This window comes from Pyrus communis, chromosome 1 (genome assembly GCF_963583255.1).
Source record: "Pyrus communis chromosome 1, drPyrComm1.1, whole genome shotgun sequence".
Taxonomy (NCBI): domain Eukaryota; kingdom Viridiplantae; phylum Streptophyta; class Magnoliopsida; order Rosales; family Rosaceae; genus Pyrus; species Pyrus communis.
In genome coordinates, this window is record NC_084803.1 from 19028015 (window position 1) to 19041254 (window position 13240).

Below are 13240 nucleotides of genomic sequence, written 5' to 3' on the forward strand. Positions count from 1 at the left end.
TCCTTTAAAATCCTAAATGAGTTCTTAAAGGTGCTGGAAGCCTACCATTGAAGAAGCTCTTATTTCATAACATGTTTATGTACTTTACAACTTTTTTTTTTGGTTTTTGTTGAGATTTCACATGTGTATTACGTGTCTTGTTTTGCTCATAAACTACAGGTGTCATGGTGAGTTACAATCTACGGAAGCAACTAATATTGCACATCTGTTGGATAGTGATTAATGTGAGATTGGGATGGAGCTACTCGTTGGTACCTTGCATTGGCTTGAAGCTACCCATTGGGGCGCTTAGTTTGATTATGTTTCAAACATGATCGACATGGAACAATAAACAAAGACATAGTCATTAAACACATTTTGAACAAGGGATTAAGTTACTTTTAATCAGTGTAGGAGTACTCAAATTTCTCAATTGATATGATACGCTGCGTTATCCTTATCCTACATGAAAAACAGTTCAGTTGGAGAAAGTGACAGTCTTTCAAAACAACAAACCAGTTGATCAAAATGGCAAATGAAGGAATTACAAAGTCAAACAATTGTTCTTGCTTTTGATCCAGATCACAGAACAAAACCAGAGACAAAACTATCTGACGGTGTCCGTACTCCACGGTCCATTGATAAGAGGGGCGAATGTGAAAATATAAAGTACAAGAATAATCAAAATCACAGAAGTCTATGGGGTGTAAGTATAAATAATATAAAGTAAAGGGGAGGAAACAAGAAGACAAGAAAACCATTCCTGACTTTCCTCTCCTCTCCTCTCCCCTCGTGCTTAGCCTCATTTTTCGTTTATTTTCTCTCTCTACTCTCTCTACTCTCTCTCTCTCTCCTTGTTTCTCTCTTTCCGGTGACAGTAGGGCTTCTTCTATCTTACGCTTTCGCACTCTTGTTTTCTCCGCGGCGCACGTTAACCACGCCGTTCTCTGTCTTGCGCTCCCGGAGGTAAGCTCCTTATCCTACTGCCCCTTTGTCTTTCCATTTGATCTCCTTAAATTCCGTCACCGAGAAAACCTAATCGGACAATAATCGCACTTTAATTGGGGTTGTTTACATGCATTACGAGTTAATTAGTTTAATTAATCGAGCAATTATGTGATGATTAATGTTTTGATCGATCAGGGTTAGGGAGAGACGCTCTAGGGTTTGGGTTCCGATTAAAATTAATCATTTTTCTGTGAGATCCGTGGAAGGGGAACAGACTTTGATTCGATATTTCGGGCGGGCGGGAGCAGAAAGCTAGGGTTAGGGTTTTTGATGCGTTGGCAGAAATCAGAGCCGGCTAATTTGATCGTAGTGTGGGTCGGACGCGTGAGATGGCTAATCCCGGAGTCGGGGCCAAGTTTGTATCTGTGAATCTGAACAAATCCTATGGGCAGCCTTCTCACCATCATCACCATCCACCGCACCATAGCCCTTACGGGTCAAACAGGGGGAGGCCAGCTACTCATGGCAGCGGAGGAATGGTGGTCCTTTCGAGGCCTCGCAGTGCGAACAAAGCTGCTGGGTCGAAGCTTTCTGTTCCACCCCCCTTGAATCTGCCTTCATTGCGCAAAGAGCATGAGAGATTTGATTCGTTGGGCTCAGGTGGTGGTCCTGCTGGTGGAGGGGCTGCAGGTAGTGGGGCGAGGCCTACTTCGTCTGGTGTGGGGTGGACGAAGCCTACTGCTGTTGCTTTGCAAGAGAAAGAAGTGGATGGTGATCATGGAGGAGCTGAGGCAAATGACCAGACTTTGCATTGTGTTGATGGGGTGAGTAGAGGGAACACTGTGGGGAGCAGTGTTTATATGCCACCTTCAGCTCGGCCTGGCTCGGTGGGACCTCTCCCTATTCCTGCTCCAACATATCAACCGGCAGAGAAAGTACTGCTGTTGAGGGGTGAAGATTTCCCTTCTTTGCAGGCTGCTTTGCCGTCTTCGTCAAGGCCTTCACAAAAGCAAAAGGAGGGTTTGAATCAGAAACAGGTGCAAGCTGTCCGTGATGAATTGTTGAATGAGCAGAGGGATAGTACTCATTCTAGTTTGCTGGTTGACATGCGGCCTCAATTGCAGACGTCTCGTCGTGGTGTACATAATGAGAATGGCAGTGAAAGTAAGGGTTTAGGTGGTGATCGAGCATCAGAGCAAGTAAGGAAGCAGGATGAGTATTTTCCAGGTCCACTACCACTAGTTCGGTTGAACCCAAGATCAGATTGGGCGGATGATGAGCGTGATACAAGTCATGGTTTCACAGATCGGGGCAGAGATCATGGGTTCTCAAAAACTGAAGCTTGTTGGGATAGAGATTTTGATATGCCCAGAATAAGTGTTCTACCACTCAAGCCAGTTCACAACCCTTCGGAGAGATGGGTTCTGCATGACAATGAAGCTGGAAAGGTTTCTACCAGCGAAGTCCCAAAGGTGGATTCATACAGCAGAGATGCAAGAACACCTAGTAGAGAAGGAAGGGAAGGGAACTCATGGAGAAATACCACATTTCCAAAAGATGGAAATAGTGGTCAAGTTGGAAATGACCGAAATGTTTTTGATGCAAGAGCGTCGAGTTTATACAGAGAAACAGGCAAGGATAGTAAGTATAGTCTGACATCTGTTCAAGAAAATGCTCAAGATAATTTTGTAAGGAGGGATGGGTATAGACAAGGAGGGAGACAGCCTTGGAACAATTCTACAGACTCATATACAAGCAGAGGGCCTGAATGGAATAAACGTGACCGGTATGGCAGTGAACAACAAAATAGATACAGAGGTGATGCTTTACAGAATGGCTCAGTGTCCAAACCCTACTCTGCAGGTGGTAAAGGGCTTCCCGTCAATGATCCACTGCTTAATTTTGGAAGGGAGAAGCACCCATTTTCAAAGAGTGAAAAACCTTATGTAGAGGATCCTTACATGAAAGACTTTGGAGGTACTGGTTTTGACAGCCGGGATCCCTTCTCTGCTGGTCTTTTTGGAGTGGTTAAGAAGAAGAAAGATGTGGTTAAACAAACTGATTTCCATGACCCTGTTAGGGAATCTTTTGAGGCTGAACTTGAGAGAGTTCAGAAAATGCAAGAACAGGAGCGACAGAGGATCATTGAGGAACAAGGAAGAGCTTTGGAGCTAGCTCGAAGAGAAGAAGAGGAGAGAATGCGGATGGCTAGGGAACAAGAAGAAAGGCAGAGAAGGATGGAAGAAGAAGCTAGGGAAGCAGCGTGGAGAGCAGAACAAGAACAACTTGATGCCATGCGAAGAGCTGAAGAGCAGAGATTAGCTAGGGAAGAGGAGAAACAGAGGTTGTTTTTGGAGGAAGAAAGGAGGAAACATGCTGCTAAGCAGAAGCTTTTAGAATTGGAGGAAAGGATTGCGAAGAGGAGGGCTGAAACAGGAAAGACTGGTGGTAATTCTGTGGCTGATGCAGATGAGAAAATGTCTAGGATGGAGAAAGAAAAAGATGTCTCCAGGGCAGCAGACATGGATGACTGGGAGGATGGTGAAAGAATGGTGGAGCGGATCACAGCCTCGGCATCTTCTGATTCAAGTTTGAACAGGTCCCTTGAGATGGGTTCTAGGTCTCATTATTCTAGAGATAGTTCTCCTTTTGTGGACAGGGGAAAATCCATTAATTCCTGGAGAAGAGATGTATATGAGAATGGGAACAGCTCAAGCTTACTTCTGCAAGACCAGGACTTTGGCCATCATAGTCCCAGACGAGATTCATCTTTTGGTGGGAGAGCTCCTTTAAGGAAAGAGTTCTATGGAGGCAGTGGATTCATGTCTTCTAGGACTTACCACAAAGGGGGGATTGCTGAACCTCACATGGATGATATCACTCATTTAAGGGGGCAGAGGTGGAACCTTTCTGGCGATGGGGATCATTATAGCAGAAACATGGAGATTGATTCTGAATTCCATGATAACCTTGTTGAAAAGTTTAGTGATGCTGGATGGGGGCAGGGGCGTGTCCATGGCAATCTTTATTCTCCTTACCCTGAACAGTTGTATCCAAATTCTGATGCAGATGGGCCTTATACCTTTGGTAGGTCACGGTATTCCATGAGGCAGCCTCGTGTTCTTCCACCGCCATCACTAGCTTCCATGCACAAATCCTCCTACAGGGATGAAGTTGAGCGTCCTGGTCCCTCAGCATTTCTAGACAATGAGATACAGTTCAATCAAGCAGGTAGAGGTGAACCTACCATGCAGACAAGGCATGATACTAATCGTCCTGAGAATATCGGACAACCTGAAATAATTAATGTCAAACAAGAAAACATGGGGAGTGAGAATCGTAAACTGGACAGTATCACCAGCCCAAGGTGTGATTCACAATCATCTCTTTCTGTGTCTAGCCCCCCTAGTTCTCCAACTCATCTTTCTCATGATGACTTGGATGAGTCTCGAGATTCTTCATTGTTATCTGCCCCGGGAGACTGCAAAGAGGTCCCCTTATCTGGGCCGGAGAGTGAACCTCTCGTATTACCTACCAATCCTGGACAAGAGAATGTGATGAATGCTTCTAGTTCTATCTCAACTGGTGATGATGGAGAATGGACTGATGAGAACAATGAGCATCTTCAGGAGCAAGAAGAATATGATGAAGATGAAGATGGATACGAGGAGGAAGATGAAGTGCATGAAGTAGATGATGAGAATATTGATCTAACCCAGGAGTTTGACGCCATGCATTTAGAGGAGAAAGGATCCCCTGACATGGACAATTTGGTCCTAGGCTTCAATGAAGGTGTTGAAGTTGGAATGCCAAATGATGAGTTTGAGAGAAGTTCAAGGAATGACGAAGGTACATTTGTGGTACCTAAGGTTTCATCTGGCACTGTTGAAGAACAGGGGTCATTTGATGGAATTCGTGCTGATGAACTGACCCTTCAACCTATGGATGGGTCCAACCAAGTGAATGTAGGTAGTTCTTCCAGATTGGTCCAAGAAACTGAGAAGGCAATGCAGAATTTAGTTATCCAGCCTAGTAATGTCTCTCATATGTCAGCTGCAACTGAACGTGAACATGTGGATGCTTCTAGTACTTCTGGGCCATCTTCTCAGCATCCAGTTACATCTTCGGTTAGCTTTACCTCCCATTTGTTGTCCAGTCATGCTGCCATGCCTACAGTATCTTCTGTTCTGAATCAGACAGAGGGACCTGTTAAGCTTCAGTTTGGGCTGTTTTCCGGTCCATCTCTGATACCATCTCCAGTCCCAGCTATACAAATTGGTTCTATACAGATGCCTCTTCCTCTGCATCCTCAGGTTGGCCCATCTCTAGCCCACATGCACCCGTCACAGCCACTCTTCCAGTTTGGTCAGCTAAGGTATACATCTCCTATCTCCCAGGGAGTACTGCCAATGGGTCCTCAATCAGTGTCTTTTGTTCAGCCCAATTTCCCATCCGGTTTTTCATTGAATCAGAGCCCAGGAGGCCCTCTGCCTATTCAAACTGGCCCAGGAACTTATCAAAATATTAAAAATGATGCTACGTTGAGTTCAGTGAATAATAATCAACCTGGAGTTACTTCGAGGCTTTTGGGTGCATCTCAAGAGAATGTATCAGAAAAGATAAATTCAATGCCCGCTGGAGGAACTGCTGAAACCTCTGTCATGGTGCAACAGGGACCAGCAGTATCCCGTATCGGCGATAGCAGTTCAAGATCTGAGTCTTTTCAGGGGGAAGACCAGAGAAACAATAACTCGGTTGGGAAAAACTTCAGTGGTTTTCTTGGTACTCGGGAATCTCAAGGTCAGGCTCAAACTGGAGCAACGCCATCTCAGTTAGTTATCAAAGACAAAGATTTTAGTGGGCCAAGGGCCCATGGCCCAACATCCGGTGGCAGAGGAAGAAAATATGTGGTTACAGTTAAAAATTCTGGCTCTGGATCATTTCCAGTTGCTGAGCCTACACATTTAGAATCTAGTGGGTTTCAGAGGAGACCTCGACGCAATATGCAGCGAACTGAGTTTCGAGTTCGAGGAAGTGCTGATAAGAGGCAATATACAGGGTCTGTATCTTCCAACCACGTTGGACTGGACGAGAAATATGTCTCTGGAAGGGGTTTTGGGCCTTCTGTAAGAAGTGGGCCTAGGAGGGTTGTTATGTCAAATAAACCATCAAAACAGATGTTAGATTCAGAGGGCTTGAGCCCAGGTCCACTTAATTCACTAGAAATAGATTCTGGGAGCAAGGCTGAAAAGGGAGCTGGAAAAGATGCTTTGACAAGGAGTCAGAATGTCCCGCAATCTGGAGAGGGAAATCTTAAAAGAAATATTCATTCTGAAGAAGATGTGTATGCTCCTCTTCAAAGTGGCTTTGTGCGTGTCTTTGAGCAACCTGGCATAGAGGCTCCTAGTGATGAAGATGATTTCATTGAAGTGAGATCAAAGAGGCAAATGCTGAATGATCGGCGTGAACAGAGAGAGAAAGAAATCAAGGCGAAGTCTCGGGCCTCAAAGGTTGGAATGCATGTAATTTCATTTTGTATTTTGCCCTTCGTTGATTTAAATAGTGTTGCTTAATTTCTTTTATGTGCTCATTTTATCAGGTTCCACGAAAACCTCGTTCTACTTCAAAAAGTAGTACTGCCTCTGCCAACTCAGGTAAAAATTATGCAGTGGCAAATGGAGAAGCAGGAAACAGCAGTCGCTCTGATTTCATTGCCTCTGAGGGACGTGGATTGGTAAATATGGAAGTATCAGCTGGTTTTAACACTAGTGTAGTGTCTCAACCGTTGGCTCCAATTGGCACTACTGCTGTAAAAAGTGATGCCCAGGCTGATATTAGATCCCACACAATCAGGTATTTGCTCGCTTTGAAAAAACATTTAAACCCAATAACTTAATACATAGATTTCTAATCATTCTTTTTATCAACAGGTCACTGAACACAAGCTCCCTTCCTGTAGTATCAGGTAGTGAGAAAAATCTTGGGCGCAGCTCAATTGTTGACAACAAGAGTAAGGTTCTGGACAATGTTCAAGCATCTTTGGACGCATGGGGTAATTCACGGATCAATCAACAGGTGTGCAAAACAACTATGTTGTAAATCTTGTGTTTTACCATAGGTTTTTCATTTTTGTTCTGAGTAGATTCTGTAAGGTTACTGTGTTCTTTTTTGTTGGTTTCTTCACTGTGTTGCTTCTGTGACATGCATTGGGTGCTTTTTATTTGCACGCAAGCATATTTTTTGTGTTATACAAATGAGCTGTTCACTGTTCTCGTTCTTCTTATGGTTTAATTTACCTCATTTGTGTTCCATTATTGCTCCTTTTTTGAGACACACACACACACACACACATCTCTTGGTTGTACTGATGAAGCAACATATTGCTGCAGTGTGTTTCCCTTTTTTTTTCTTTTTCCCCTTCTGTATACTGCCTAGAGTGCAATTGATTGACTTCATCCAGCAGGTTATATCCTTGACACAGACCCAACTTGATGAGGCTATGAAGCCTGGGCAATTTGGCTCTCATGGTTCTGTTGGAGAAATTACTAGCTCAGTTTGTGAATCCAGCATGCCATCTTCATCAATCTTGACAAAGGAGAATCCATTTTCTTCTGCTGCAAATCCAATCAATTCCCTGCTTGCTGGCGAGAAAATCCAATTTGGTGAGCATGCTAAAAATCTCGAGAGTTTGCTAAAAGTTGCAGTCGTCATTTTTCTGATCATTTTATCCTTCTATATTCAGGTGCTGTCACGTCTCCAACAATACTTCCTCCTAGTAGCCGCTCTGTTTCACATGGAATTGGTCCACCGGGACCATCTCGGTCTGACATGCAACTATCCCACAATCATTCTGCAGCTGAAAATGATTGTGGTCTTCTCTTTGAGAAAGAGAAACACACGGCTGAGTCTTGTGTTCATTTGGAAGATTGTGAATCAGAAGCTGAAGCAGCTGCTTCAGCTGTTGCTGTTGCAGCCATCAGCAGTGATGAAATTGCTGGGAATAGTTTGGGTGCTTGCTCTGGTTTAGTTGCAGATATTGATGGGATAACAGCAGGTGAATACTTATTTTTCTGGTGTAGAGACACACATTCCTTTTCTCCTTATAATGTTTATTATCTTATTAGAATTATTTTTAATCTCTGGTAGCTGGAGCTGGTGATCAGAAATTTGCCAGTCAATCAAGGGCCAAACAGTCTCTAAGTGTGTCCCTTCCAGCAGATTTATCTTTGGAGACCCCACCAACCTCATTAAGGCCACCTTTACCAGGTCAGAATAATTTCATTATAACCAATTTTGTTTTGACTGCCCGTCCTAAGAATGTTCAAGGTGCTGATATAGATGGGATTACAGCAGGTGTGAATGGATTTTTTGTTTTAGTATTGAGTATTGCCTTATATTTAATGATTCTTCTCATACTAGAGTTTTTAATCTTTAGTAGGTGGAGCTGGTGATCAACAATTAGCCAGTCAATCGAGGGCTGAAGAGTCCCTCAGTGTTTCCCTTCCAGCAGATCTATCTGTTGAGACCCCACCAATTTCGTTATGGCCACCCTTAACGAGTCCTCAGAATTCTTCAGGCCAAATGCTTCCACATTTTCCTGGTGGCCCACCTTCCCATTTTCCCTTTTATGAGATGAATCCCATGATGGGGGGTCCTGTTTTTGCTTTTGGACCACATGAAGAATCTGCATCTACTACCCAAGCACAATTGCAAAAGACTAGTGCACCAGTTTCTGCGCCACTTGGAACTTGGCAGCAATGCCATTCCGGGGTAGATTCATTCTATGGTCCTCCTGCGGGTTTTACTGGTCCTTTCATCAGTCCAGCTGGAGGCATTCCAGGTGTTCAAGGCCCTCCACACATGGTTGTCTATAACCATTTTGCGCCTGTAGGACAATTTGGACAAGTTGGCTTGAGTTTCATGGGTACTGCTTATATTCCATCAGGAAAGCAGCCTGATTGGAAGCACAACCCTGCATCTTCCTCCATGGGTGTTGGCGAGGGGGAGATGAACAGTATAAATATGGTTTCTGCACAGCGCAACCCTACCAACATGCCTGCTCCGATCCAGCATTTGGCCCCTGGGTCACCACTCCTTCCCATGGCTTCACCATTGGCCATGTTCGATGTTTCTCCTTTCCAGGTAAAATTTCAACATGTTGATATAATACATACCCCTCCCTGCTTGGTGGTTTTTAGGTTTTGCAACATAGTGGGCTTTGGGGAGAGTTCTCTCTAAAGAGAATGGGAAGGGGAATGCTTTGAGTGGTAGATTTTATTCCTTTTAGAATTTGTTATGGGTACATGAATCTACAGCTGGTGCAAGAGATAAATATGTTAAATTTTCAATGTATTTCTATTTGGTTGGGAGCAGTTACCATACTCTTTTCTTTCTGGAATAACCCAACTAACGAGTTTGTAAAAATTGTTGTCCCCAGCCTTCTGATATGTCAGTTCAAGCACGGTGGCCCCATGTTCCTGCATCATCTCTTCAGTCTGTTCCTCTTTCAATGCCAATGCAGCAACAGGCAGATGGTACACTTCCTTCTAAATTTAGCCATGGTCCTACTGACCAATCATTGCCAGCCAACAGGTTCCCCGAGTCCCGGACTTCTACATCCTTTGACAACAGTCGTAGTTTTCCTGTATCGACTGAAGCCACTTCCACCCGATTTCCAGATGAACGGGGTTTAGTAGACCCTACAAGCTCCGGCAGCACTGGGGCTTCAACACAGAATGTTGTGACTAAGAGCTCATGTGTGAGTTGCACCGTAGATAATGCCAAGACTGATGTTGATCAGAATCTCGGTACCAGTTCTAGTGGACATAACGCAAGTTCTAACGCCAAGTCAGAGTCTTCTATGAACAAGAGTAATATCCCTAACCAGCAATATGGCAATTCATCATATTATCAGAGAGGTGGTGCATCGCAGAAAAATAGTTCAGGCGGTGACTGGTCCCACCGAAGAATGGGGTACCAAGGAAGGAATCAGTCTCTGGGTGCTGAAAAGAACTTCCCAGCTACTAAGATGAAGCAAATATACGTGGCTAAACAGGCCTCAAGTGGGAGTTCAACAGCCTCGTGAGGAGCCTCATAAAATTAGTTGCTGCTTGCTGGGTTCAAGAAAATGACTGCAGGTTGAAACAGTTGTTCAGGAATAAAAGATTTTTTGTTTCTTTTTTTCGCAGCATCTGTTGCACCGGTAGGTGCGGTGTCTAGTATTTAGATTGAGATTTTATCGACAGATGTAGGTGCTAGGGTATGCTGGTTTTCCCAACGAAGGTTTGCAAAAAAACTGGCAGCACGCAGGTGATACGATGGGAAATTTTGGGCCTGCCTGGTGCTGCTTTAGAGGCAAAAGGGGATGATTTTGAAGTACTAGTTCTTGCTGACAAGGCAACTTTGTGATATTATTTTCAGTTGTGGTCCGTCGATCGGGTTTCGTTGTTTGAAATCTTTGTTGGCTGCAAACCGAATTGTCAATTTATTGGAGAATTTCATGTACTAAAAAACAAACACTGTTATAATCCAGGTAAAATTCTTTTTGCAATTCTGGTAAATGATAGATGTGGCCTCCTAGGGATGTTTTTTCTCCCTTCTCCTTGAATTCACTTTATCTATATATGTAATTTAGATTGTGATCAACGATTCCTGCTTCTGCGGTTGGGTTTGGAGTAGGCATTCAGTCGCACATGCGCATATAATAATAAAGGCATGTAGTAATGGAGCTTATATTCTAATTACATGGGGAGTGTTGTAGACGTGATGTCACGAGTAGCCTTAGCCCTAGTGTGGTAGGCTTTCTTTTCGGTTACAATCAAATTGTTGTCTTTGTTCAAACTCATCACCGCATTGTTCGTAGTTCAGTACAAGATAATGCCGTACAGTGATCTGTAAACGGGTCGGGTGTATTGGGTTTAGGTCGGGTTCAATCTGACCTGTTAATTTAACGGATCATCTGAACCTAACCCGTTAAGCTAACGGGTCATCGTTTCATCTGTTAACAATTTTTTATGGTTCAGCTTTTTGAGGTTTTTCTTAGCAAACCCCCGTTGAAGACAGCCTTAATGAAGAAAAGTCATCCTCAAATTATTTCAGTCCAACCAGAAAGCACAAGGCCGCCATGGACGGCAGCCGAGTCGCCTGGACAAACCTCCCACACCAGCTCCCCCTACTCATCGCCGACCGCCTCCAAACCCACCTCGAACACTTTCGATTCCGCAGCATCTGCAACTCCTGACGCTCCTCCAGTCACCCCCCCCCCCCCCCAGATTCCCTATTCCGTATACCTCGTCCGCCCCAACCCAGGTCCAAATTCAAGTCCAAAACCTTCCGCCAAACCCCCGTTGAAGACAGCCTTAATGAAGAAAAGTCATCCTCAAATTATTTCAGTCCAACCAGAAAGCACAAGGCCGCCATGGACGGCAGCCGAGTCGCCTGGACAAACCTCCCACACCAGCTCCCCCTACTCATCGCCGACCGCCTCCAAACCCACCTCGAACACTTTCGATTCCGCAGCATCTGCAACTCCTGACGCTCCTCCAGTCACCCCCCCCCCCCCCCCCCCCCCCCCCCCAGATTCCCTATTCCGTATACCTCGTCCGCCCCAACCCAGGTCCAAATTCAAGTCCAAAACCTTCCGCGTCATCATCTTCAACCTCTTCATCCAAGGGTTGGCTGCTGAAGCTGGAAGAGTCTTTTGGTTGGCTTCTGAAGCTGGAAGAGTCACTGCAATCGAATTTCGGCTGAGGGTTTTCTATTAGGACTATTAAAATTACACAAAAATCCTCGATAACAGGTGTTAACGGGTTTCGCGGGTTCACCCAAAATGACCCATTATTTAATGGGTGATTAACAAGTTGACCCGTTAATCACCCGATTCATTTATCATTCATTTGAATACTAATTTTAAAGAATCAGATCGGATCGTGTTGAAAATGTCATGTCTACCGTACAATAACATAATATTCCCGTACTATTTCGGACTTTGACCATTAATTTGACTCTGAATTTATTTTTTTTATTTATAAAAATTAAAATTTCAAGTGTTTAACCAATAGAAAATTTTCAAAATTTCAAGTGGCTCGTCACCAAAACTGTCACGCCAAGCAAAAAAGGCACAAACACTAGTTCGTGGATAACCATGCCATTAAGTCATCATCTTCACCATCTCGGAGCAAGCCATTGTCCCACAACAAGAACTGGTCATCCTCCTCATGACCAACGCTGCTCTCCGCCGTCGCCACCACCCCCAGTTGCATATTCTCCGGCTGCGTCGCCTGGTTGAGTTTGACCTGATCAACCTTCTCCTCCTCCTTCTCCATGACCCCAATTTCGCTAATATTCTTTTGCTTTTGCTTATTAATTAATCCTGGATTAATACTGGCATTAGCACTAGTTCCACTACTAGAACTGTCGTTAGTCGTGACAATGTGACCGCCCGGGTCCGATGGGAAATTGAGCTTTGCCTTATTTCCGCGGAACTCCAAGGCGGCCTTGTCGTAAGCCCTGGCCGCGTCCTCCGCCGTCTCGAACGTCCCTAGCCACACCCTCGCCGCCCGTCGTGGGTCTCGAATCTCCGCCGCCCATTTCCCCCACGGCCTCTGCCTGACGCCCCTGTACTTGTTCTTGCTCTTCCTCGTAGTTGGCGCATTCATCCCGACAAACCCGGTTCCCAAACTCAGTTGCTGGTTCCTGTTTTGATTCGGCAACGACGGCAAGAAGTAGTTGCACCCCAGACACCGTTGTATCCCGCACACCCGACACGTGTCCCCGTCGAGTAAGAAGGTCGACCTGTCCTCGTCCTGTTGTGCTGGTTGGCCCGCTGCCAACTGGGTGCCGCTCGTCGAGACGGAGGACGTGGCATTGTAGACCGCCGGCATTGGCTGAGGGGTGGGCCCACTGATGCTTCCACCGGAGATTACGTGCTTGAGGGCGGAGACCATGATGCAGTGCTCCTGCTCCTGCTGTATCCGATTCGCATGGAAGGGCATATTGGTCCGATAATTCTTCGCTCCACGGATATTAAAAAAAAAACCCTAAAATTCGAGAGAAAAATCTTTCAATTTCTTCGGAAAAAATGAGGAGTTGAGAAAACCCAGTGAGAGAAGAACACCGAGGAAAGCCGACAGAGGGAGAGACTCGGTTTTATAGGCGGATCGAAGAGAGGGAGAGATAGAGTGTCGTGACCCACGTGTCAGCGGTCGGTTCACACCGTTTCAACACGCTATGGGGCTGGGGGTTTCTGGGAGGGAGGGGCCCACTGGTTGTCCAGATCGAGTATACACCGCCGCTAGATATGCTGACTTTATCG

The 13240-nt window shown here is 45.1% G+C and overlaps 2 protein-coding genes across 5 annotated transcripts; one reads left to right on the forward strand and one right to left on the reverse strand.

Moving 5' to 3' along the window:
- The first annotated feature begins 766 nt into the window (after positions 1-766).
- On the forward strand, positions 767-10477 carry LOC137732979 (uncharacterized). 4 transcript variants are annotated; one of them, XM_068472223.1, is made up of 9 exons: positions 767-945; positions 1123-6437; positions 6527-6780; positions 6858-7002; positions 7391-7589; positions 7670-7981; positions 8074-8193; positions 8366-9069; positions 9365-10477. In XM_068472223.1, exons 2-9 carry the CDS (start codon positions 1317-1319, stop codon positions 10010-10012), a joined length of 7503 nt encoding a protein of 2500 aa, XP_068328324.1. In that variant the 5' UTR covers positions 767-945; positions 1123-1316; the 3' UTR covers positions 10013-10477. The 4 variants fall into 4 exon arrangements, with proteins under 4 accessions (XP_068328324.1, XP_068328331.1, XP_068328312.1 ...); XM_068472230.1 differs by having other exon boundaries at positions 7409-7589; positions 8363-9069; XM_068472211.1 differs by having other exon boundaries at positions 768-945; positions 8363-9069.
- A 1402-nt stretch (positions 10478-11879) lies between these two features.
- On the reverse strand, positions 11880-13025 carry LOC137721755 (ethylene-responsive transcription factor ERF109-like). The gene has a single exon (XM_068460805.1). It carries the CDS (start codon positions 12918-12920, stop codon positions 12054-12056), a length of 867 nt encoding a protein of 288 aa, XP_068316906.1. The 5' UTR covers positions 12921-13025; the 3' UTR covers positions 11880-12053.
- Positions 13026-13240: the final 215 nt, after the last annotated feature.